This window comes from Leishmania mexicana, chromosome 34, assembly GCF_000234665.1.
Source record: "Leishmania mexicana MHOM/GT/2001/U1103 complete genome, chromosome 34".
In the NCBI taxonomy this organism is placed as follows: Eukaryota; Euglenozoa; class Kinetoplastea; order Trypanosomatida; family Trypanosomatidae; genus Leishmania; species Leishmania mexicana.
Genome location: NC_018338.1, coordinates 460,622 through 481,871, shown reverse-complemented (window position 1 = coordinate 481,871; position 21,250 = coordinate 460,622). Strand labels below are relative to the sequence as shown.

Below are 21,250 nucleotides of genomic sequence, written 5' to 3'. Positions count from 1 at the left end.
ATAAGGTTTGGAAGACAAGATGAGCATGACAAGAGTAAGACAGAAAGGATATGGAAACCTCAGCTTTATGAGAGTCCTACGTGAACCTAGAGCACCTCCGGTCCCTCCTTGCCATATCAAAATAATTCGTTCGAGGTTTCCGCCACCCCCCCCCTCCACCTTGTTTTTCTCTTGTGATATGCAGCTGAGGAGGGGGGCGAAGGAGTGCACATTGTCCTTTCTCTTGTTTTCGTGGGACACCACACAGTTGAATCACGGTGACACAGAAAGAGACGCACCTCAGCCACCCACACAACCACAGCCCAACGCGCACTGTGAGTGAACTATCCAAACACAAGACAACAACAAAACGGAACGTGCACTTTGGGGTAGATATAAGGCCTTGTCATAGTTCCCTCTCTCTGTACATTCTTTGACTGATTCCCCTTTCTCTCTTAAAGGAGTCACCGGCCCCTCCCAAGCGCGTCGAGGACGCAGGCAGAGACGCCACACCACGACACCACAGAGAAGGAAAAGAAGCACAAACAATAATTAAGCGAACCGTGAAGGGAAAATCCCACAGCTCACACCCGAGGCCAGACAAAAAAAAGAGAACAAAACACGCGAAAAACGGCGGAAACAACCTTGTATGACACGTAAAAGAAGGACACCGACCGCGTCCCCAACGTCGTGTCTTGTCGCTGTTGATGCAGGGCCCAATACTGCTTGACGAGGAACGTTCCCTTGAGGGTATCACGGAGAGAGTTTCCATGTGTGTTTTGATTCGCAAGGAATGGGGCTCCTCTCGCTTACCAGCATCCTTCGCCCTTCATTTTTCGGTTGCGCCCACTGAGGGTCCTTAAGCTGCGTCACTTGGAGGCCTTTACGCGTTCCATGGCCTTGTCAAAGTGTTGCTGAGTTAGCGGCGGGACCTTCTCTGGCGCGGCAGAGGGAGCACCACCCGCCTTCATTGACTCCATCTCACGTAGTGGCATGAGAGCCGCGGCTTTGCACAGCTCCGACAGGTCAGAGCCGGTGTATTCCGCCGTCTTGAGCGCTACGTATCGAATGAGACCATCTTTTTTTGGGTTGTACTCTAGGTCGTGAGCGAGGAGGATACTGAGAATCTTCTCCCGTGCCTTCGTGTCGGGTGGCGGCACCTCCAGCTGCAGCGGAAGACGACGGCGAATGGCGTCGTCGATGGTGAACCGGCGGTTCGTGGCGCCGACGACAATTATGCGAGCGTCGCTGTCCTTCTCGAGGCCGTCCCAGTGCGTCATGAAGATCGTCTTGGCGTGCATGTGCGGCGTTGCATCCATGGCGCTACGGCTACTGAGTAATGAGTCGATCTCGTCCACGAAGATGACGCACGGAGATATCTTGGCTGCCAAGGTGAAGACGGCAGCCGCGTTGCGCTCCGTGTCGCCGACCCACTTGGAGAAGATAGATTCCGTGTTGACGTTAATGAAAGAGCAGCCCAGCTCCTTGGCGAGCGCGCGAGCCAGGAGAGTTTTGCCAGTGCCAGGAGGGCCGTACAGCAGCACGCCCTTCGGATGGGATCGTACCGTCTTGCCGCTAAAAAGCTCTTGGTGCTGGAAAGGCCACTTGATGTGTTCCGTCAGGGCATCTTTCACGTCGTCCAGCCCGCCCACGTCGCTAAAGTCAACGTCGATCTTGTCAATGTCCACCACGTTGGAGGCCATTTGGGCTTCGGCCTCGTTCAGGTGCACCTGCCTACCAGCGACGGTAATGCGGCGAGTTGCCTTGCTGGTGCGATTTGTGAGCTGGCGAGTGATCCACACCAGTGCCCCTATGTAAACCCAGAAGTAAAGCGGTGTGTCAGCGATGGAGTTCTTCAACTTTTCCAGCCAGGCGAGAACTGTGCGGCCCACCCTAGACATCAGGCTTGCTTGCACAGCGGTGGTTGCCGGCATGCCGCGCGCTATTGCCATCATCTGTCTCTAGAGAGCAAACAAACCTACAAAAAGAAAAAAGAGGAGTAGCGCCAAGATGCACACCTCCGAAGCGACGCTTACTAGAAAAGAAGGGCAGACAGGTGGTCGGAAATCAGATCAACAACGCCGTCGAGGGAGAAAACTGTAAATGGGGAGCTCTCTGACGTCTCGCTTATGGATGTCAAAGCGAAACTCAAGTCTCCACCGAAGACAAGAAGCTAGAAGCAAGGGCAACAGCACGAGACACGGGTCTAGTGAATCTGCCCTGCTAGCGCTTTTCGTCTTTGGCCTGTGCTTCCTCAACGTCCACCGCGGAGCGGGCGAGCGACTGTGTTTGTGTCTATGTGGGTATGAGAAAGAGTCGTCCTCGCCGACTGCAAGCATACGTGCACGTGAAGGCAGCATGAAACACGGCAGACAAGGAAGGGATTACAGTTTTGTTTTTCGTTCAGAGAGTCCATTCTGCCATTCAGCATGAGCCCAGCCTTGAGCGATACGGGCTGTCACAGGCCCCATCGCGTGGTGCGACGCAGGTGTAGACACGCGGTACAGCAATCCCGAATCAGCCATCTGAGCACGGCCTCTAGCTCAAACGTTACCCACCCGCTCCGCAGGTCGCCTCGCAGCCGCTCACAGTATGCCGGCCGCCAGGTGCTGCATCTCCCTCGCGGTGGCACTCAGGCGCCCCACCAGTAGGCTGTGCGGGGGCCGGGTGAGATGCGCTTGAGTCGCGTCGACGCCCCGCCCATCGCGTGGATCCGTACAAGCGTGTTCGCTGCCGCAGGTCACTCCGACGCAGCGCCATCCAGGATCTGACTGCCGACGCCAGTAGCAATGCATCGCACTGACTTCTCCACGTCGTAGGTGCTTGACCCTGTCCAGGGCCAGAAGTGGCTCGGCATTGGCAGGGGATAGGGGTGGCTGCTTGGCTTCCCCACACGGAGTGGGTGTACTAGAGCCTGGTAGTACGTTGAAGTGGCACGAATTATCAGGAGCAACAAAACACAGGCGAAAGGGAAGAAAAACGGCAGACAGGAACCCGCACAAGACAATCTACCTAGTAAGATGAATGCAGAGGGGCGATGGCTTCACAAAAATCAGCCTGGGTCTACCGGCGACTCAACAGCCGCCGCGCTCCGTTCATGGGAAGTCCCTCCCCACCACACCCGCGGCGCTCCCACGTGTTTGTGATTTCGTATCAGTGGGGCTCGTAGCGTACTCAGTGCTTCAAAGTTGACTTCAGTTCGCCCTCCTCGTTCAGCTCACGGCAGATGTCCCATCCACCGATCAGCTCACCGTCCACGTATACCTGCGGATACGTCGGCCAGTTGGCGTATATCTTGAGACGCTCGCACACCGCGTCGCTTGTCATGACGTCGTAGTAGATGAAGGGAACGCCAAGCTGATGCACCAGTTCACATAGCCGACCAGTAAAGCCGCAGCGCGGACGGGATGGGGTGCCGGTGATAAACATAACGACCCCAGGCCGCTTCGTGAGGTAGTGCAGGTAATCGTCCACTGTGGCAAAGTCCCTCTGCTGAACCCCGTTGCCACCCTTCTCGCCAAACAGGGAGTGAGTATTCATGTCGATCAGGTCAAACTTTGCGCCAGCTACATCCGCCACTCGCTCGACGCGACGGTCATCCCCGACAAGCGGGGTGCGGAAGTACGCGACGAATGGAACCGACTCCACCCCCTCCGCCTCGCACACGTCGCCCAATTCGCCGCAATCTACCTCAGCAAAGACAACATTGTCGCCGTACTCGGCAGCTTGCTTGGTAAGGTGTTCATTGACGGCAGTGCAGGGCTCACACCAGGTGGCACTAAAGTGTACGACAAGCCCCAGCGAGCCTTCGGCCTTCTTCTTGATCTCGCCGTAGTGCTCTTTCGAGCTGACCTTGAGCATCCCTGCTATGCGGCTGTTGATGCGTGCTGTGAAGGACGAAAAAAAGCCAGGGATATCGGTGACTGTTTTGAGTCGAGACCTATGTGGATGGAACAGTGTGTATATGCAAGTGAGTCGCAGAGAAAGCAACCCACCTATGCTCGAGGGGTAAAGATCGATTGTGTGAGCTGTAAGGCACTTTTTGCTTGTTTATTTGCAGCACGAGCTCCCTGTGAACCGTGATGAAAGGAGAAGAAAAGAAAGGAGGCGAGTTTGGCGAGACCCGGAATGCACCGGAAGACAGAGGCACGGCCTTTGTGTAGGTGTGAAGGCACTTATCAAGCACTTCTGAGCAAAGTGGAAAGCCGTCTTGCAAGAGCCCACATGAAACGTGCCTCCTCCATTTTAGGCGTCTGTGATCTTGCATCCTACCAAAGAGTCATGCTTTCTCTTTGGTCCTCCGTGTATCAGGTGTGTCTCCAGAGTGGTCTTTAAGGATTGCCCCTCCCTCGACGTATCATTTCTGCCAGTGTTGGTGTGAAAGCGGAGCCGGCAACGCAGAGATTTGCTCAAGGCGTGCACGAGACGCAAAACTCGCCTCCTCTGCTTTTTTGGGAGCCGCTGTGCGGGACCTCCAGAAACACCAAAAAGAGGAGAGCCATGTGACAGCGCGCCGAGCAAGAGAGAGGTGCAGAGGAACAAAATGAAAAAAGGAAGAACAACGAAAGAGTCACTTAAGAGTGCTGTACGGCACTAAGAGTGTGCAGCACTCCTTACCCAGAGGCGGCAGCGCAAGAAAAGCAGCAGAGGAACGCGATGTACTCATGTCCACAGGAACGGATCAGTTACCTGCTGCACTTCACGCTCACAACGTTAGCCAGCTTACGAGAACGCTGAACACTATCACGGAGCTTCTGAACTTGCATGCGCTTCTGCCTCTCAGTGTCCTGCAATTCCTTCAGCGTGGCGCGCATCTCGTGCAGCCGCACCCGCGAGTCATCACGCTGTTGACTCATAGCCGCTAAAGTCTCATCTAGTAGCTGGAGTTCCGCCCTCCAGAAGTGTTCACTCGCTTCAGCACTACTCAGCAGCTCCTTTTTGATAAGCGTAGGGGAACACGAAGGAGCTGAAGGTTCCAGTTGTGAGCTGCAGTTTTTGATCGAGGAAGCTCCAGCCTTTTTCGCCGTCGAGGAGAGCTCGCCCAGAGCGTTGGCCTGTCCCGATGTGACCTGAGAGGAGCGCATCCCATCCACCATGTGCCGCAGGGTGCTTGTTTCCCTATCCAGCGCCACCAAGCGAAGATCGAGGTAGTTACCGCGTTGCATGAGCTGCTCCCGCTCATAGGAACGACGCAGCAACAGATGGGCGTGCACCGCCTCTGGAGTGCAAGTGTCGCTCTCGCTGTTGAGCAAAGGTAGCGGGATGCCCCTTCCCTCCTCCTCGCTCAGCGGCTTCTGCGCTGCGCGAGCCATCGACATCATCGCCTCCTCGTAGCGGAGGCGAAGAAGATTCAGCTTCTTCCGATGCCGCTGTAACTCCTCGCTCAGCTCGTGGACTTCGTTCCCGTTGAGGTGCAGCTCGACAAGGGCGCCTTGCATGTCGGCCTGAATCCGTTCCTCCACGATCTGCACCTCAGCTCGAATGTAAGCCTCGGTCCCTGCCGCCTCCTTGAGGCCACTAACCTGCCCGTCGGCCGCCCTCATCAATGACTGCAGTGTCACTCCTGCCTGTTCGTGCTGGAGCAACCGGCTATTGTGCTCCTCCGCGGTGGCTGTCATCTCTTGGTCCAGCCGGAACACTTCCCCCTCAAGCAGGCGCAAGTCGTTCAGCACCTTTCCCTGCGACATGCCCTTCTCCTCCAATGTTTTGCGCGTGTGATGCCAGCTACTGCGAAGCGTCGCGGTGCCATGGAGCAGCTGCTGATGGTCTCGCTGAACGCGCAGAAGGGTGCCGCGTAGCTGCTCAATCTCGCGCAGCCAGGAGGCCTGACGCTGAGCGCGCTGCTCCAACGTCAATGCCTGCATCGAGGAGAACAATGCCTGCCGCTCGGCCAGTGACTCTTCAAGCTTCCTGCTTCTCTCCTTAAGAAGCTGTACGTGACCTTCTGAGGCTTCCTGGTCCGAGACAAGGGACAATTTGGCCTTCATCTTATCAGCTACTGCAGCGTTGAAGTGCTCACTCCTTCGACCCTCGTCCATGAAAGTCTGAATTGCCTCGGTGAGCTTCGCACAGGTGCGCCTCACACGGTCTTCCAGTTGCGCTTCCTGCTGCTCAAGGGCCAGGATCATGTCACCCAGCGCCGCTGGTGACGGCTGCCCGGTTGACTCCTGACGCTGCATCAGCGCACGAGCGCCCTCCAGCGCATCACGACGCGCCTGCTGCTGTGCCAGTAGCTGCCTCTTCTCCTCGCACAAGAGGATGACGTGCTCGAGCTCTCGACGTTGTTGACAAAGCTGCTGTACCTCGGCCTCCTCGCAGCGCCTTGAGATCATTGAGTGCTCCTCGTCCTCTCTCAGGGCGGCGACGGTCTTTTGGAGCGCACGGACTTGCTTGTCGTACTGCTCGCGTTTAAGATCGTGGGTGAGTGCTTGGCGCTGGTTATCCCTGCGGAGCCGCTCCAGCGTGGCTTGCAGCTCACCGCGGAGCTTCTCCCTCTCGCGGGCAGCCGCTACCAGAACCTCCATGGATTTGGCATTCCCCAGCACCTGCGCATCTAGCTGGGAGGTCTGCACGTAAACTAGCTCCAGTGCTCGCAAGCTCTCCGCCTGATCCTTGACAGCATGCTGCAAAGCGAGATGCATGGCGTCGACTTCCTGCAAAACGTGAAGGCGCTCGCCTCGCGCCTCCTCCAAGCGCTGCGTGGCGACACGAACTTGTTCGTTTAGGCGAGCGAGCGTGGCCCACACAGTCGATGAAAGCTCGCGCTGTGCAGCAGCCAAGTCATCCCCCACGCGCTGGCGGCTGAGATGCGCCGATACCAGCTCCTTTGCCTCCTCCTCGAGCTCCACAGCGATCTCTCGTTGCCCACTCAAAGCACGGTAGCGCTGATCCAAAGTCGACTCCAAAGCGGAGACGGCTTGAGAGAGCTGCGTTTCCGCCTCTTTTGACTGGCGCGCTCGTCGCGCGTCCGCCTCAGCCTCTAGTTGGAGCTGTTTGAGTTTGTCTTCATCGTTTTCAACGGCAGCCCGCTCACGCTCTAGCGCCTCTGCAATGGCCTTGACTTGTTGCTGAGCTTCGTGCTGATGTTTTTTGAGGAGTCCCAGAACCTCTCGCTGCTCCGCGACAGAGTTGCGTTTGGTGTCAAGGTCAAGCGTCAGCTGCTCAATGCGTTCCGTGAGCCGCTTGTTGGTGGCGTTGAGGAGAGATGAAGGCCACCGAGAAGACATCTTTTCACCGAAAGTACTTTGTAGGTGTGTATGGTTGTGTACGCGTCTACGTTTATGCGCAGGTAGAGTTATATGAATATGCGATTTTATCACCCTCTTCTTGCTGTCACTAGTGCGTTAGGCTGTTCTGCTATTTGTCTGCAACCCAGGCGAGGGAATCGGTGCGTCTATGGAAAAAAAACGCTTCTACTTCTCTGGTCTTTGGTGGTCTCGCTGAAATAGTGTACTGAGTAAGCTAATAGGAAGAGAGAACGCGAAGCTGTGGAGGTGAATACCTCATGTCTCTAGCTTTTCAGTGTGCACAGGACGCATCGCATCTCACTCTATTTTCGTCCTTCGCACGAAAAGAAAGAGCAGAAAGAAGTGCCCCAAATGGCCTGTGGCAGATGCTTCCTCTTCGTCGTGATAGATGTAGAGGCGGTGACAAAGTTTCAGCAGAAAAGACCACGGGTTATTTTAATTTGTGTGGCGATAACCGCCCCAAATGCGAAGCAACAGAACAACTAGGGAAAGAGTGGGAAGAGTAGGAAGGGTCGGGGAGCCCATCACAGCTGCTTCATTGGCAACCTTGGCATCAGAGGTTGCCGCAGGCGCCTGTGCTCTCTGCTCTGTAGGCAAAGACGAGAGTAGCAATCGAACCACAGGACTGGACGGAAAAGAAAAGCTGCGGCTTTCCTTTTCCCCCTCGTGTGGAGCAGCAAATAGACCTCGTCGGCATCCGCCACTATGTTGAGTTCATGGCAACGAGGGGCATTTCTCATAGAAGCTCTTGGTCAAATAACATCTGTAAACAACGAGTGCCATTCCAGAGAGCCACCAGTGCGCTGCATCCGGTCGCCGCTCGAGGAGTGTCGCCCCACACACATCGAAACCCTAGAGTTATATCCATCGTACGCGTCATCTACCTTTCCACACCCACACCCTTACATCCCACCAGACTCACTGTTCGCCGCCGACGACCTGTACAACGAAACAGTGTACTGACAGGTACATGGGTGTCATAGTAGCAGCTGCTGCCGTCGAAACGCGTCTCGCACTTTCCAAGCTCGGAACTCTGCCTCATCCTGTGGGCAGTCAGAATCATCCAGTATGTCAGACCCCTGGTATTTATTCAGTGACACACTTTCTGCTTTCTCCCACTTCCCTGAGATCGACAACTGTCTTTCCCCCTGCTCCCTGCCAGACACTGAAGATTGGGCTGCGGCAGTTGTCGCAGGCGTCCTTCGCTGATGCCGTCCGATGTCGACATTTGATGAGATGGTGAACCCTGTCTGTGCGAATGCCACAAGTCCAGTATGTGATGCGCTTTCTTTTGACGTCACGAACGGAATGTCTAGTGCGAACTCATTGTCGGCGTCTGCCGCGCGAAAACTTTGCATTGCACTTTCACTCGGCGTTCTAGAGGGTACGCTCTTGCCGCCGTCGACGGCACTTCCGCTGCGAGTGCACTCCTCCGCGGCGGATTTTCGAGGAGAGGATGATGGAAGTGCAAGCTCTTCCTCCTCTTCTTCCTGTAACCCGTCACCCGCGGAGTCGCGGTACGCGCTGCCTGACATGAGATCTTGACAACTTTGTCCCTTTCTTTCTTTATTCCCTGATCTTGGTAGCTCGTCCAAGCACGCCCTGGCTCCTTTCTTCCTTCAAAGGCAAGCGGAGAAAAATCCACACAGCATGTGTGATTCCGATGCGCCGCTCGGTTCCCACAAGGGGGTAACCAGTCAGCACCACCAACTTCAATATGCGCGACTGAACAAAGAGAGAAGTAAAAGCGAGAATTAGTAACGCAATCACATTCAGTGATTCACCGACCATCGGTCAGGGAGAGAACATGAGTTAGACTCTGGCGTGCACACGGACCCCCTGTGCTTACACGCACCCATAACCAGTTCCATATCGCCACTTGCTGGCTGCGCTGCGAGACTGGCATTATTCCCATTCTTAGCTTATGAGAGGTGGGTGAGTCCAAGATAGACCCCCCAAAGTCAGCTACCTTTTCCTTCTTTTCCTTGCGTCAGCGTGAAGAATGGGAATCGCTGGGTCGAGAATGAAACCCTTCCCCGCAATCTGAACGAGTCAACACGACAGCACAAATCAGCTACTAAGAAACGGGGAATGCCGATAGAGAGGTGAGCAAGGGAGAAGAAAGATAGAATGTAAGGATATACGTTTTCGAGGGAAACAAGGTGCAATCCGGGTGCGCTTTCAGGGGAAAGCTTCCTCATCTAACACGTTAGAGGCGATCCTATTAGTGCAAAAGAACAGGTTGCCAATAAAAAAAAACACCCCGCGCGTTGGTACTACCATGGCAGCTTCTGGGCACGGTGGTACAGGCCGCCAGTCGGGCCGTCCGCCGGCAGGGTGGCGAGCCACACGCTCGTTTCAGCGCCCTCGTAGGGAGTGAAGTGTGCCTCCTTAGAGTTGAAGCACATATCAGTTTGCACATAGCCAGGGTAGCAGCAGTTCACCTTCGCAGAAGCGGCGCTTCCACCAGCCTCCTCGGAGTAGTTCTCGAGGTACTTGGCAAGGTTGTGCGCGTACATGTTCACAGCGGACTTGGTGCACTTATACGCTGTCAAGTTGGGGTGCGCGTACTTGTTCTGCGGGCGGTCCACCGTTTCATGCGTTCCAAGCGGGGTCGACAGAAACACTAGACGCGGCGCCTCCGACGACCGCAGCATCAGCGGGAGGAAGCTGTTTGTGATGTCCACGGTGCCAAAGAAGTTGATCTCGAACTCATCGCGCATGCGCTGGATGTTCAAGGGGAACACCTTGTTGTCGAAATCCATGAAAGCCGCATTGTTGATTAGCACATCGAGGCGCTTGTAATCAGCTTCAACCTTCTGCACAGCGGCCTCCACAGAGGCGTGGTCCGTCGGCGTCATCAGCAGCAGATCCACATCCAGCTTGTCGCTACGCAGCGTGTTGACGGCCTCCTCACCGCGCTTTGCATCACGTGCGCCGAGAAGTACCTTGAAACCAAGTTCACCAAGGCGACGAGCAGTCGCAAATCCAATCCCACGGTTGGCACCAGTCACAAGCGCCACCTTTTGCGGAGCGGACATGGCGACGAGTGAGTGTGGCGGGTGGGTATGAGTGCTAGTGCAGCTGATTGGCAAGATGCACAAATCGGGTTTGAAACTGGGAGTGTGAAAGAACTCACTGTGAAGAGCAAAGCGCGTGGAGGAGCGAAATAGATACAGGAAGTGAGAAGTCAGTAGGGATAGTTTTTTTTTCGATCGGTGCAGCACTCAAAACTTCCCCGTCAGCATCGACGCAGCACACTTTTGAAGGTGCAAAGGAGCGAAGAGTCGAGCCTCCATCGACTGCCATTAGTCACAAGATACTACGAGAAGTTTACATGAATTCCCACAGAGTCAGGAACGATGAAAACACTCAGTGCAGAGAAAACGGAGGCAAAGTGCCGCCATATATAGTGAAAGTGCTCGCAAAACGAAGAGAAAGACACAAGTGTGGCGCGCGACAGAGCTGCGATATATGGCGCGCTGTTGTGGCCAAAACAATAAGACTTTTCAGCATCCCCTTTTCACAAGCAGCAATAGGCGAGGAACGCCACGCCTGTTGGTCTTCGTGGAAGACAAGCAGTCGCAGAGTGGCTCCAGCTTCGAGCGAGAAGGGGTCCCTCGAGATGGTAGAAGTAAGAGAAGCGTTTTATTACAGCTACCAGCCCAGACGATCGCGCTTGTGGAAGAACCCGCCGGTGGGGCCATCGGGCGGCAGCGTGGCAAGGTACACGCTCGTCTCCGCTCCCTCAGTGACTTCCAATGGTGCTTTGGCGCCACCCATGTCCGTCTTCACCCACCCAGGATGAGCGCAATTCGCTTTCACCTTCGTATCCTCCAGCGACCTTGCCAGATTCACAGTGTACATGTTCAGGGCAGCCTTCGAGCAGCTGTACGGAGTGCGGCTCAGGGGGGCGGCGTTCAGCTCGCAGCTCCCCATGATGGACCCAACGTTCACAATCCGACCAGCGGGGGACTTCTTCACCATCTCCAGGAAGTGGTTTGTCACGCATATAGCCCCGATCACGTTCACCTCATAGCACTTCCGCATCTCATCGAGGTCGACGCGGCTCATGTCGCCGGAAGGAGCGCTATATCCAGCGTTATTGATGAGCGCATCGAGAACGCCGTTGACCTTCTTGGACACCTCCCCAGCTGCCTTTGCAACAGAGGATTCATCCACCACATCCATGACTACGTAGTCAGCCTTCACACCCTCTGCGGACACCTTCTCGATGGCGGCCTTCGCCTTCTCCTCATCGCGGCAGCTAATGATTACATAGTAGCCAAGCTTGCCCAACTGGCGCGCCGTCTCCAGTCCGATCCCGCGGTTCCCGCCGGTGATGAGCACAGACTTCATTGTGTGTGTGTGTGTGTCCTGTCTGTAGAGGAAGAAGACGAACACAAACAAAATGATAGAAAGCAAAAGGAGTAGTTAGGGGAGCGAAACAGACTTCTGATTGTCAGCTACTGGCGTTCAGCATATAGCTTTCCGGATAGTGTGCAGAGTAAACCAGTGGAAGACACAGGGACGAAGCGGTGAACTGTCGAAGTTGAAGGGAGATGAGAATTTCCGCATTGTCCTAGTCAAGAAGAGATGAGAGCCACCTGGACAGCTCGATGTCACGGAGAGGTAATGTAAGCGGCTAGAAGTAAAGGACAGCAAAGTTGGAGCCGCTGAAGAGTACCTAGACAGCCTTTTGAAACTTTGGGCAGGAAGCTACAGAATGATATCGCTTGCTTCCTATGTACAGTTTGTGTTTTTTCGGTTACAGAGTTGGGGAAACAAGGACTAGTCACGAGAGCCCATCTCGCGCTAGACGTCAGGGAAAACTAGATAAAAGAGTGCTGCATACCGCGCGCTGAGGGAAAAGGAAAGAAAGACCTGATTGAGAAAGAGCTAAACCTTCCGGAAAATCCCTAAAAGCCCTTTCTTCACAAATCGGCACGCCCGTCGATGATTTCGTACATGGGATTCGTATTTTCAATTCCCACATTGGTAGTCCAACTTCGAAAATCTGCACCAGACGAACCATCCATGGCGCTCATGACAGACCCTAAGGACTGACACGTTTTCTGCAACGAAGGAGACCCGAGGCAGTAATCCGCCAGCGTCTGAAAGAGGTGAGAACCAGCCTCAAAGTAAATGTCTTTGAACGAGGTCTTCAGCAGGTCCTGCGGGGTCTTCTTGAGTTGATTGGCAACACGTCTTCCATGCTGCATCAGGTAAGAATCAACTGCAGAATGAATGGTATCGCAAATAGTGGAAAATGGCTCGGTACCCTCATCGTTTCCACGCCGCCTCACAGCATTCTGGCACTCATTTTTCGCGATATCACCCCACGCCTCCCAAAACTTTTTGTTGGGGATCTCACGCTTCACCGCGCTTCCGACTGGGTTCGTGTCGCGGTGCTGGTACGCCATGCGGACAAAGTCGCTCTTCTCCTGGCACCCTGCACACTCCAGCCCGCGATCCTGCAAGAAAGCACGAAGATCCTTAACCTTCATCTTCCTAAAATCAGACTCGGTCATGCCAGCCGACACTAATGTGACGGCAAAAACGGCAATTAAAACTGCTGCAAAGAAGAGTTTCATCTTTCTGTTGTTCTTCCGGCGAGGAAAAAAATCTAAGAAAAGCTCTGAGATACAGTTGCAGATATAAGAGGGAGAGAGAAGATGCGCCCGAGAGAGAGACGGTATCAGAAGGAAAGAGGAGTTCCATTTCCCTTTGCTGTCTGTTTTGTTCCTCTTCATTAAGCGCGCGTGATTTTGCACTCAGAAGAAGACCACCAAGTCTCAGTACAAGCGCTCAAATAAAAAAGAGCTTTCTCAATCGAGACGAGATCAACTAGTGCGGCCAGCAAGACACCACCATACGGATTTTTGCGCTTTATCGAAGCCTCTTTGTCTTTGTTCACTTTTCGTTTTAGACGTCGTTACGCTACGGACATAAGAGCAATAGGCGATTTAGCGAGAACAATTATAGACTTATGAGTCGGATTTGTGTGTGTTTTGAGAAAGGGGCTAGTCATCACTAGGTGTCCGTGTTCGTTTCGAACGACGCTCTTTCTCCTTCCCTTGCCTTCGGAAAACCTCATCAAAAACCTGCTTCGTAATCCCTTCGAACTCATCATGGGCGAAATACGAAGGGCTCGACTCGATCAGCCAGTCTTCAGAGACAGCTGTTACCGTTCTAATATACGTGTTGCTCGTCAGGACTAGCTCATTAAATACCACAAATTTGGGGCGGCGGTTCAGGTATGTCGATGGAAAAAGAAGGCATTTAACATCGTCTTTAAGCGTCATAAACTGGTGCTTTGTCGGAAGAGAGAGCGCCACCTTTGTAAAGTAACCTTTCACTATGGCGCGGCGCACCTCGTTTGCAAATTCCAACTCCGCTGGAACGTCGTGACCCTGCACACGCCGCTGCTGCGCTGTGTACGTGCTGCAAATAGGCAAATTTAGACGTCGCAAGATTCCGACAAGTTGGCGGTAAATGTTCACCGCTTGCTTCATAACCCGAGGATTGATGTAGTTCTCGGTGCACCAAGAGGAGCTCTGGTTCTTCATCTCGTAGAACACATTGAAGGTGTTCAGGTACGAAATGTGGTCCCCTGTTGGATGATAGAACTGTTCGCGGCACCGCAATGCACGGCCTCGCTGGTCATTTGAAGGAGTAATGAATGGATTTTGCACAGACAGCATAGCGCAAATTCGTGCAATATCCTCAGAAGATCCAAACTTAGGGCTGTGAAAAAGCATTGATGCCATTTCCGGATCGACCGGAAACTCTGACATAAAATTCCCCTCCTCCGTCAGATTGCCATCGTCATCCAGCGCGCCGAGGTAATTGAGCAACTCCAACGCGCGCATCAGCGTCTCAGGCGCCGGCGGCTCCACAAAGTCGAAGTTCACCAAATCTTCAATACCCATTTTTTTCATATGCAAAACAATACTCCCGAGGTTGCAACGAAGAATTTCAGGGTACGTGTTGGGCTGCAGAGAAGAGTGAAAAGATTTTGCCGTATAGAGTCGGAAGCATTTTCCCGGCCTGGTACGCCCGGCACGACCGCAGCGCTGTCGAGCACTCGCTTGGCTAATTGGTGTAACAAGCAGCGATTCCACTCGAAGCTTTGGATTGAAAACTTTTTGCTTCGAAAAGCCACAGTCAATCACAAAAACAACACCGTCAATCGTCAATGAGGTTTCGGCCACGTTTGTCGCCACAACTATCTTGCGCGTTCCCTCCGGTACTGTCTGAAACACCTTCCGCTGCTGCGACGGGGGTAGGGCGGAGTACAAAGGCAAGACTGCAACGGGGCCGTGGTGGCAGTTGGCACTGCTGTGCTCTGCCATCCTGATACCGCTTTGCAGCCGCTCCACAGTCGTTTCGATTTCATCTTCACCAGTCAAAAAAATAAGGATGTCGCCCTCGCCTTCGTACAGATGAATCTGCGTTGCTGTGCGAATGCTCGCTTCCACGTAGTTAGCTTCAGGTGCCTTTGAGTTGTACACCTCAACACCATACATACGGCCGGAAATATGGACAAGCGGTGCCTCAGAAAAATACTCCTGAAAGCGCTTTTCTTCGAGGGTCGCAGACATCACTACAATGCGGAGATCTGGTCTTTTTGGAAGAAGCTCCTTCAAGGTGCCGATCAAAATGTCTGTCGATACAGTGCGCTCGTGAGCTTCATCAAGAACAATGACACTGTAGCGACTCAACAGCGGATCCGTCATCGCCTCGCGCAGAAGCATACCATCTGTCAGGTATTTCAGCCGCGTTTTCTCAGAACTCTTATCATCGAAACGAATAGAGTACCCTACCTCCTCGCCTAGCTCAACATCCATCTCCTCAGCCACGCGCTCACTCACGCTTGTTGCCGCGACACGCCGCGGCTGCGTACAAGCAATTCCGTGCTCCGGATTGAGCTCCAAAATGTATTGAGGAACCTGAGTTGTCTTTCCACTGCCTGTCTCTCCAACGAGAAGTAGCGTCTGATACTGACTCACCAGCTTTTGAATACGCGACTTGGCTGCAAAAATAGGGAGCCGCTCGCGCCCTTTCAAAAGAGTAAAGTACCGGGAGCTGTATTCCCTTCCCGTTAAAGGATTACGGCTGCTGTGCTTCGCCTCCATTTTCCCACACTTACTTTCTTTCCATCTTGAAGCAATAAAAATATGGTGTGAGAGAAAGAGGTGAAGTTTAGCTGTTTTTTGTTTGTTTGAATCGGTAAGCAGAATTCCATACGCTTTCACGACAGAAAACATGGTATGAACCTGCTCCACGTGATGAGGAAGTAGTACTGTTCCATTACGTGGTTTCCTCTAGCGAGAAAGATCAACTCTGCGAGCGAGGTGAACCCCCAGTCCTTTATTTAGTATTAATGCGGAATCCAGAAGAGGATACAAGCACTTGACTCACATCTCACAATGTTGTATCCGGCACTTAGAGTCTCAACGCAGCAGCTGAACACCCTCCTCTCTCTACTGGCCCTATGCACCAGTGCATTTGCCTCATCAACGCTTATCCCTATGCATTGTGGGAAATGTCAACTATGTACTCGCTATGGAGTGGGCGAAGCATCGCGCCAAGTAGCTTTTCGGCCACCTCTAATAACCACCGACAAGCCAAATAGAGTCAATGTCCAGCCTAATGAAAGCTGCGCGCCTCAACGCTCAAAAAGGCGCTGCGGCAGGGCTCCATTATTCTCCCTTTGCCTGTTTGAGGGAGTCTGCACTTTCTCCTGATGGCACCCGCCTCACCCTCTACACTTTCTTTTTGACCGTTCAGCCATGGAGACAACCGACCGCCCCCCTCCCCACCGCAACCGCAACGTCAGCCTTCACGAATGCAACACGCCTCTCCTCTGCACTTCAGCCGTTTCGTGGAGAAGGGGGGGATCCGGCTGAGCTTTAGAGAATGGGAAAAACAGAAGAAGCAATCACAACCACCAACACCCACGACCATGCGTTTCCAGCGGCGCAACTTTGCCGACCACTAGCTCGGCAAATAGGAAGCGGGCGGTTCCCCACCATATTCATAACAACACCCCCGCCACGCAGCCTACGCAGGCGATGGGGAAACGCGCCCGACCACGCAATATCACCAAAACCTCGTCAAGAGTAATCCGGCGAATTTAGAGTTGAGGTTTTGACACTTGGGTTCAGTGAAACTGAGGTGTGAATATTCCCCCAAAGTTGACGCAAAAAAAGACCGCAAAGAACCCCACCAAGGGCTCTCTTATCCACAGGCTTCCGTCAAAGCCCCAGGCCTCAGGCCTTGGTTCCCCAGGGCGTTATTTTTCCTGATTGGGGGTTCCCCATGGACTCTTCCTTATTCAGAATAACTGCAATTTATTGTCCTTGCGCATTTCAACCCCCACGGTTTCCGCCCACCCCACCCCAGCCGCGTTGCCTCACCCGCTGCGTAAAAAAAGCTGCCTTCGGGCGGCCCCTTTTGGGCCCAACTCTTTCATCCAACGTCAAACGCCTGCTGGCGCACGCGCGCCGTGGAAAGTGGTGCGCTAGCGGTCATTTAGGTCCCACATAGGGAGCCAAGGGTAACAAAGCACGACGGCAACAGCTTTTTTTCCTGAAACAGCCAAAACAAAGAACAAGACGACGGCCCTGCCGGGGTCACCGTGTCTGGCCATCTTTTGGGGGAAAAAAGCCCCCCACGCCACAGCGGATGCTATCAGACCCCCCCGAGCAGCCAACGGCCCCCTACCGACGCCCGGCGCTGTTCCAACGGAGGCCGCCACCGTCTCTGCACACCTTCGAGCGGGAAATCCCAAGTGTCCGCCATTTCTTGCCCGGCAACCCCTTCAAATCCCCCCACCCCACGCCGAAAAAAACATGTTTTTTCTGTAGCACACACCCGCTTCTTGCCGGGATGTTTTGGGGCATTAACCCTGAAAAACTTAGCCGATATCCGGTTTTTAAAGAGAAACAACAAAACAGGGGTTTGTAAGTTTGGAAGGGTGGGGCCAAATAACGCCATCACGCAAATAGGATCACCGCGCCAAATAAAGCTATAGATTCGTTTCTCAAAAACTAATAAAAACACCGAGAATTTTCTTGGCCTTACCCATCCGTAAAAAAATTGTTATCGTGAAAAGTGGTGGGCTTTGCGTTCCGTGGCCGCGATGTGCTTCCGCATCGTGCTTTTTGTCCCGCGCCTTTGGGCGCTCCTAGGGTCATAATAACAAGTGGGCTTTTTCTCTGGCAGCCCCCTTTTTTTTTGGCTTCGTGGTATCTCCAGCCTGGTGTATTGATGGCCTTTTGGTCCCCTCAGGCAAATGGACGGCGGGGGCGCTTCAGAGACCCCGGCCAAGAAGCCCTGTCGCAAGACATGGCGTCTTTCTGGTGATTTTTCAGTCAAGGAAAATGGTGGTTTGTGTGGTTTTGCAAGGGGGTTGTGAAGTCAAAAGGAAGCGTCCCGGGGCTACGGGACTTTCGTTTGTTTTCAGCCAGGGCCAATATTTCCACAACTTGGGGTTTGTGCTCTTGGGCTGCTCTTTGTTTTTCTTCGCATTTTACTTTTACTTTCAACCGGTATCTTTTTTTCCTTCCTCTCTGTTTTCTTTCGTTCCGGCTCTTTTTGAACGATTGTGTGTCTTGTAACACCCTTTTCCGGGTCCAGTATACCCCGTGTCGCGGGGCATCTGCTTTTACCGTCTGCCACTCTTTGGTTCTTGAAAGCGCCAGTCCGTGTGAAAAGGGAAAGGGTCTGTGCATCCCGTATTTCATTGTCGCGGCTCCTTTTTTTATCGAAAACGCGCTATCTTTTTCACCTGCCTTTCTTCTTTCTTCGGGTTGTGTCATCTCGAGAGGGCTGTGTGTTGCCTTTTTTTTCCCCGGTGTATTCTGTCTGCATGTATATTTATAAGTGTTGCGGTCGCTGTGGCTATGTTTCCGGTCGTCTTGCTTTTTGTGTGTGTGTGTGGCTGCGCGTGTGGTTGTGTTTTCTCGGTTCTCGGGTCTTATTTTTTTTTTACCTGGCCTTTTCTCTTCCGGCGTGGGTGCCTCGTGGTTTTGTCTTTTCTTTCTGCTCACGGTGGTTCGTCTCTCGTGGTGCCTGCGGCTTCCCCATTCCCCGAAGGTGGTGTGGGGCGTTGGTTGTTCGTTCTGCGAACGCCTCTTGGTGGCTAATACCTCGCCCCCTTTCGTTTTTTGTAGAGAGGCCGGCCGCGCCAGCGCAGTTCTACGGTTTGATGCCCCGCCATGGTGGAAGCTGGGTGGTTGCACGCGTGGCTTTCAGGGTGGGCGGGTGCAGCCTAGGGTCCGGCAGGCGGGGCGCGGGCAGTGGTGTGGAAAAGGGCCCCGGGTCACTTTCCAGGTTTGCATCTCCCCACCGCTGAAAGTTGTCGGGTGCGGCGCTATCAACCACTTTGGCGCTCGATGACCCGGCGTTTGTGCGATTTAGTGATGTAAAAACGACCCAAAGTAGCCCCGGGATGCGCCAATATCACCAGGCCTGGTCCGCTAAGGGTGCGCCTTTTCCACCTCCACGGGGCGGGAAAGCTTGCAAAAGCCGCGCCGTGGATTCAAAATTGCCGCTGCGAAGGGTCCCCTGAGCAGTCGCCGCAGCCGGAATCTTAAAAGGCACCGCTGTCATGGGATCGTCGCCGCTGGCGCTGCGGTGGTCGCGTTTGCCGTCTCCTCCCCCAGGATTCATCTTTGGGCTGCCCGGCCCCTCCCCGCTGTCGGGGCTGGTCGCCCGTCTCTTTCTCCGCCTTTTTCGTGGGTTGCCCCGGCTTTTTTCTCCGGTTTCCTGGATGGGGGGCCGCTTTGGCCGGGGTCGGGGCAGGGTGGGGGGGGGGGGGCTGGGGCCTTGGGGGGTGCATTCGGCCCTCGCGGGGGTGGGGACGTGGGCGGGGCCTCGGGGTGGGGGCGGAAGAGGCCCGCCGCGCGCCGCACGGTGGCACCGAGGCAGGCGCCAGAGGAGAGCCCGAGGCAAAGAAGAGCAAGCAGAGAGGCCTGGCAGTTTAATTGGGGCAGGAGGCAAATAGAACAGAGACACGGACGACGATAAAAGGGAATCGCTGCGCTGTTTTGGTGTGTGCGAAAGGGTGTCGCAATAAGACGAATGCACCGAAGAGAATCAAGTTGTGTGACTAAGGCACCGCTGGGCCGAGGTGGCGTGCAGCGTGACGCCCGGCAATGCGACCGAACACGACACACTCCAGCAGCGAGTTGCCGCCGAGACGGTTGCCACCGTGCACGCCGCCCGTCACCTCGCCAGCGCCAAAGAGACCAAGAATCGGGTGCATCTGCTCATTCAGGATCTCTGCTGCAGGCGAGATGAGGCAGCCACCCATGGTGTAGTGGATCGACGGTGTGACGAGGGCGACGTAGTAGGGCCCTTGGGTACCCAGCACACAAGGGAACACGCTCTTGCCAGTTAGCGGGCAGGGGTTTTGGCCGCCGGAGATCTTCTCGTACTCGGAAAGCGTGTGCGTCAAGGTTTCTTCCGGACATCCAATGAGAGCCGCAAGAGCGGCGACGTCTGTAGCCTCAGAAAACAGCCCCATCTTTTTCCAGTAGAAGTTCAACGAGCTGCGACCAAATGCGTCAGCAGCCGCGTCGTTCAGCACGCAGTACGCGTAACGGCGACTCTCTGTTCCGGGGTAGACGTTGTCCTGCGCGATAATCGCCTGCGACACGACGGAGCGCAGGTCCAGCTCGTTCACGAAGCGCTCACCGTTCTTGTTCAGCAGCACGCCGCCGGAGCCACGCAGCGCCTCGGGGCCGAGGAAGAGTGTCTTGGCGTTCGGATCCTTCGGGTCTAGCAGACCGGTCGGGTGCAGCTGCACCTTGTCCATGTCTACCAGGGCCACACCCAGCTCACGTGCCGCCTTCACACCATCACCTGTGGCCCATACACCGTTGGTGGTGGGGAAGGACGACAGTTGCGGCGCGTACTGCTGCAGGAGCGAGTTGGGCGTGTGGTCGTTCGAGAAGCCGCCGGTGGCGAGAATGACAGCGTCAGCATGCAGTTCGCGAGTCTGCTCCTCGCCACCTCCAGTTTGCGTGGCATACGTGATGCCTCGCACCACCTCCACGTCGCCCTCCTTTCTGTGTGTCAGTGAGATGAGACGCGCACTGGTTTCGATGAGCACGGTGCCGGACAAGTTTGTGCGAATGTAGTTCTCCAGCGCACGGACAATGGTGAAACCGATCGGGAGCGGTGTCCCGTCCGGCTTGTCTGGGGCACGGTGGCAGCGCTTGCGACTCGCGCCGCCGAGTTGCGTGATGACGGTCAGCGGGATGCCAAACGAGGAGAGCCACTCGATGGATTCTGCGCTGTGGTCGGAGAGCGTCCGCACCAACTCTGCCTGACAGATGCCACCCTTGCCAGAAACGAACGTGTCCTTTTCAAAGAGTTCACCGCTGTCGTCCACGCCGGCGGCCTTCTGCACTGCTGTACCCCAGCCGTTGATGCCAGACGTGGCCTTGGCACTGTTGCCCCCCAGGCGCGCTTCCTTTTCAATGAGGACAACTTCCTTAGCGCCCTCGCGGGCGGCCTCGATCGCTGCGGACTGCCCTGCAAGTCCGCTGCCGATGATGACGACACGGTTTACTGAAGGGGCTACTCGAGACATGGCGGCAGGGGTTGATGTAGTGGATGGGGAGAGGCCAGAGGATGTGTTAAGTCCCTCTGTTGGAGGGGTGGGGGTGAGGTGAGAGGCAGGGGAGATGGAAGATGCCTTTGTTTCCAACCACGACAGCATCCACCACCACTTCAGGTTTCTCCCGCTTGTCTCGCTGTCGCGATGCGCAACCCACACGAACGAGATTAGCAGCACAAGCAAAAGGCACACCAGGGCGAGAACGCGATGCTGCGGGATGAACGAGAGGAGGTGCTTGCGACCAACACCAGAGCTGCCCCCTCGACGTCTGTTACCGCGACTAACGGCTGCTGCTGCCGAGGAAGAGCGAGGACTCGCACTGCTGTTTCGGCGGCGCACACGCTCGCCAGGCACCACGCGCATTGTCCCCCTAAATTCCCTTTCCCTCTGA

At 54.8% G+C, this 21,250-nt stretch overlaps 8 protein-coding genes across 8 annotated transcripts; all 8 read right to left on the bottom strand.

The window, feature by feature from the left end:
* Nucleotides 1-848: 848 nt before the first annotated feature.
* Nucleotides 849-1,934, bottom strand: LMXM_34_1260 (conserved hypothetical protein; the record flags this gene model as incomplete). The annotated part of the gene is made up of 1 exon (XM_003879073.1): nt 849-1,934. The coding sequence occupies one exon, from the start codon at nt 1,932-1,934 to the stop codon at nt 849-851; it is 1,086 nt and encodes a 361-aa protein (XP_003879122.1).
* A 1,219-nt stretch (nt 1,935-3,153) lies between these two features.
* Nucleotides 3,154-3,840, bottom strand: LMXM_34_1250 (thioredoxin-like protein; the record flags this gene model as incomplete). The annotated part of the gene is made up of 1 exon (XM_003879072.1): nt 3,154-3,840. One exon carries the CDS (start codon nt 3,838-3,840, stop codon nt 3,154-3,156), a length of 687 nt encoding a protein of 228 aa, XP_003879121.1.
* An 824-nt stretch (nt 3,841-4,664) lies between these two features.
* Nucleotides 4,665-7,205, bottom strand: LMXM_34_1240 (conserved hypothetical protein; the record flags this gene model as incomplete). The annotated part of the gene is made up of 1 exon (XM_003879071.1): nt 4,665-7,205. The coding sequence occupies one exon, from the start codon at nt 7,203-7,205 to the stop codon at nt 4,665-4,667; it is 2,541 nt and encodes an 846-aa protein (XP_003879120.1).
* Nucleotides 7,206-9,502: 2,297 nt separating this feature from the next.
* LMXM_34_1230 (putative short chain dehydrogenase) lies at nt 9,503-10,267 on the bottom strand (the record flags this gene model as incomplete). Its single annotated transcript, XM_003879070.1, has 1 exon — nt 9,503-10,267. The coding sequence occupies one exon, from the start codon at nt 10,265-10,267 to the stop codon at nt 9,503-9,505; it is 765 nt and encodes a 254-aa protein (XP_003879119.1).
* Nucleotides 10,268-10,883: 616 nt separating this feature from the next.
* LMXM_34_1220 (putative short chain dehydrogenase) lies at nt 10,884-11,585 on the bottom strand (the record flags this gene model as incomplete). The annotated part of the gene is made up of 1 exon (XM_003879069.1): nt 10,884-11,585. One exon carries the CDS (start codon nt 11,583-11,585, stop codon nt 10,884-10,886), a length of 702 nt encoding a protein of 233 aa, XP_003879118.1.
* Nucleotides 11,586-12,160: 575 nt separating this feature from the next.
* LMXM_34_1210 (conserved hypothetical protein) lies at nt 12,161-12,820 on the bottom strand (the record flags this gene model as incomplete). The annotated part of the gene is made up of 1 exon (XM_003879068.1): nt 12,161-12,820. One exon carries the CDS (start codon nt 12,818-12,820, stop codon nt 12,161-12,163), a length of 660 nt encoding a protein of 219 aa, XP_003879117.1.
* Nucleotides 12,821-13,249: 429 nt separating this feature from the next.
* LMXM_34_1200 (putative pre-mRNA splicing factor ATP-dependent RNA helicase) lies at nt 13,250-15,364 on the bottom strand (the record flags this gene model as incomplete). The annotated part of the gene is made up of 1 exon (XM_003879067.1): nt 13,250-15,364. One exon carries the CDS (start codon nt 15,362-15,364, stop codon nt 13,250-13,252), a length of 2,115 nt encoding a protein of 704 aa, XP_003879116.1.
* A 3,980-nt stretch (nt 15,365-19,344) lies between these two features.
* LMXM_34_1190 (putative NADH-dependent fumarate reductase) lies at nt 19,345-20,832 on the bottom strand (the record flags this gene model as incomplete). The annotated part of the gene is made up of 1 exon (XM_003879066.1): nt 19,345-20,832. One exon carries the CDS (start codon nt 20,830-20,832, stop codon nt 19,345-19,347), a length of 1,488 nt encoding a protein of 495 aa, XP_003879115.1.
* Between the last annotated feature and the right edge of the window lie 418 nt (nt 20,833-21,250).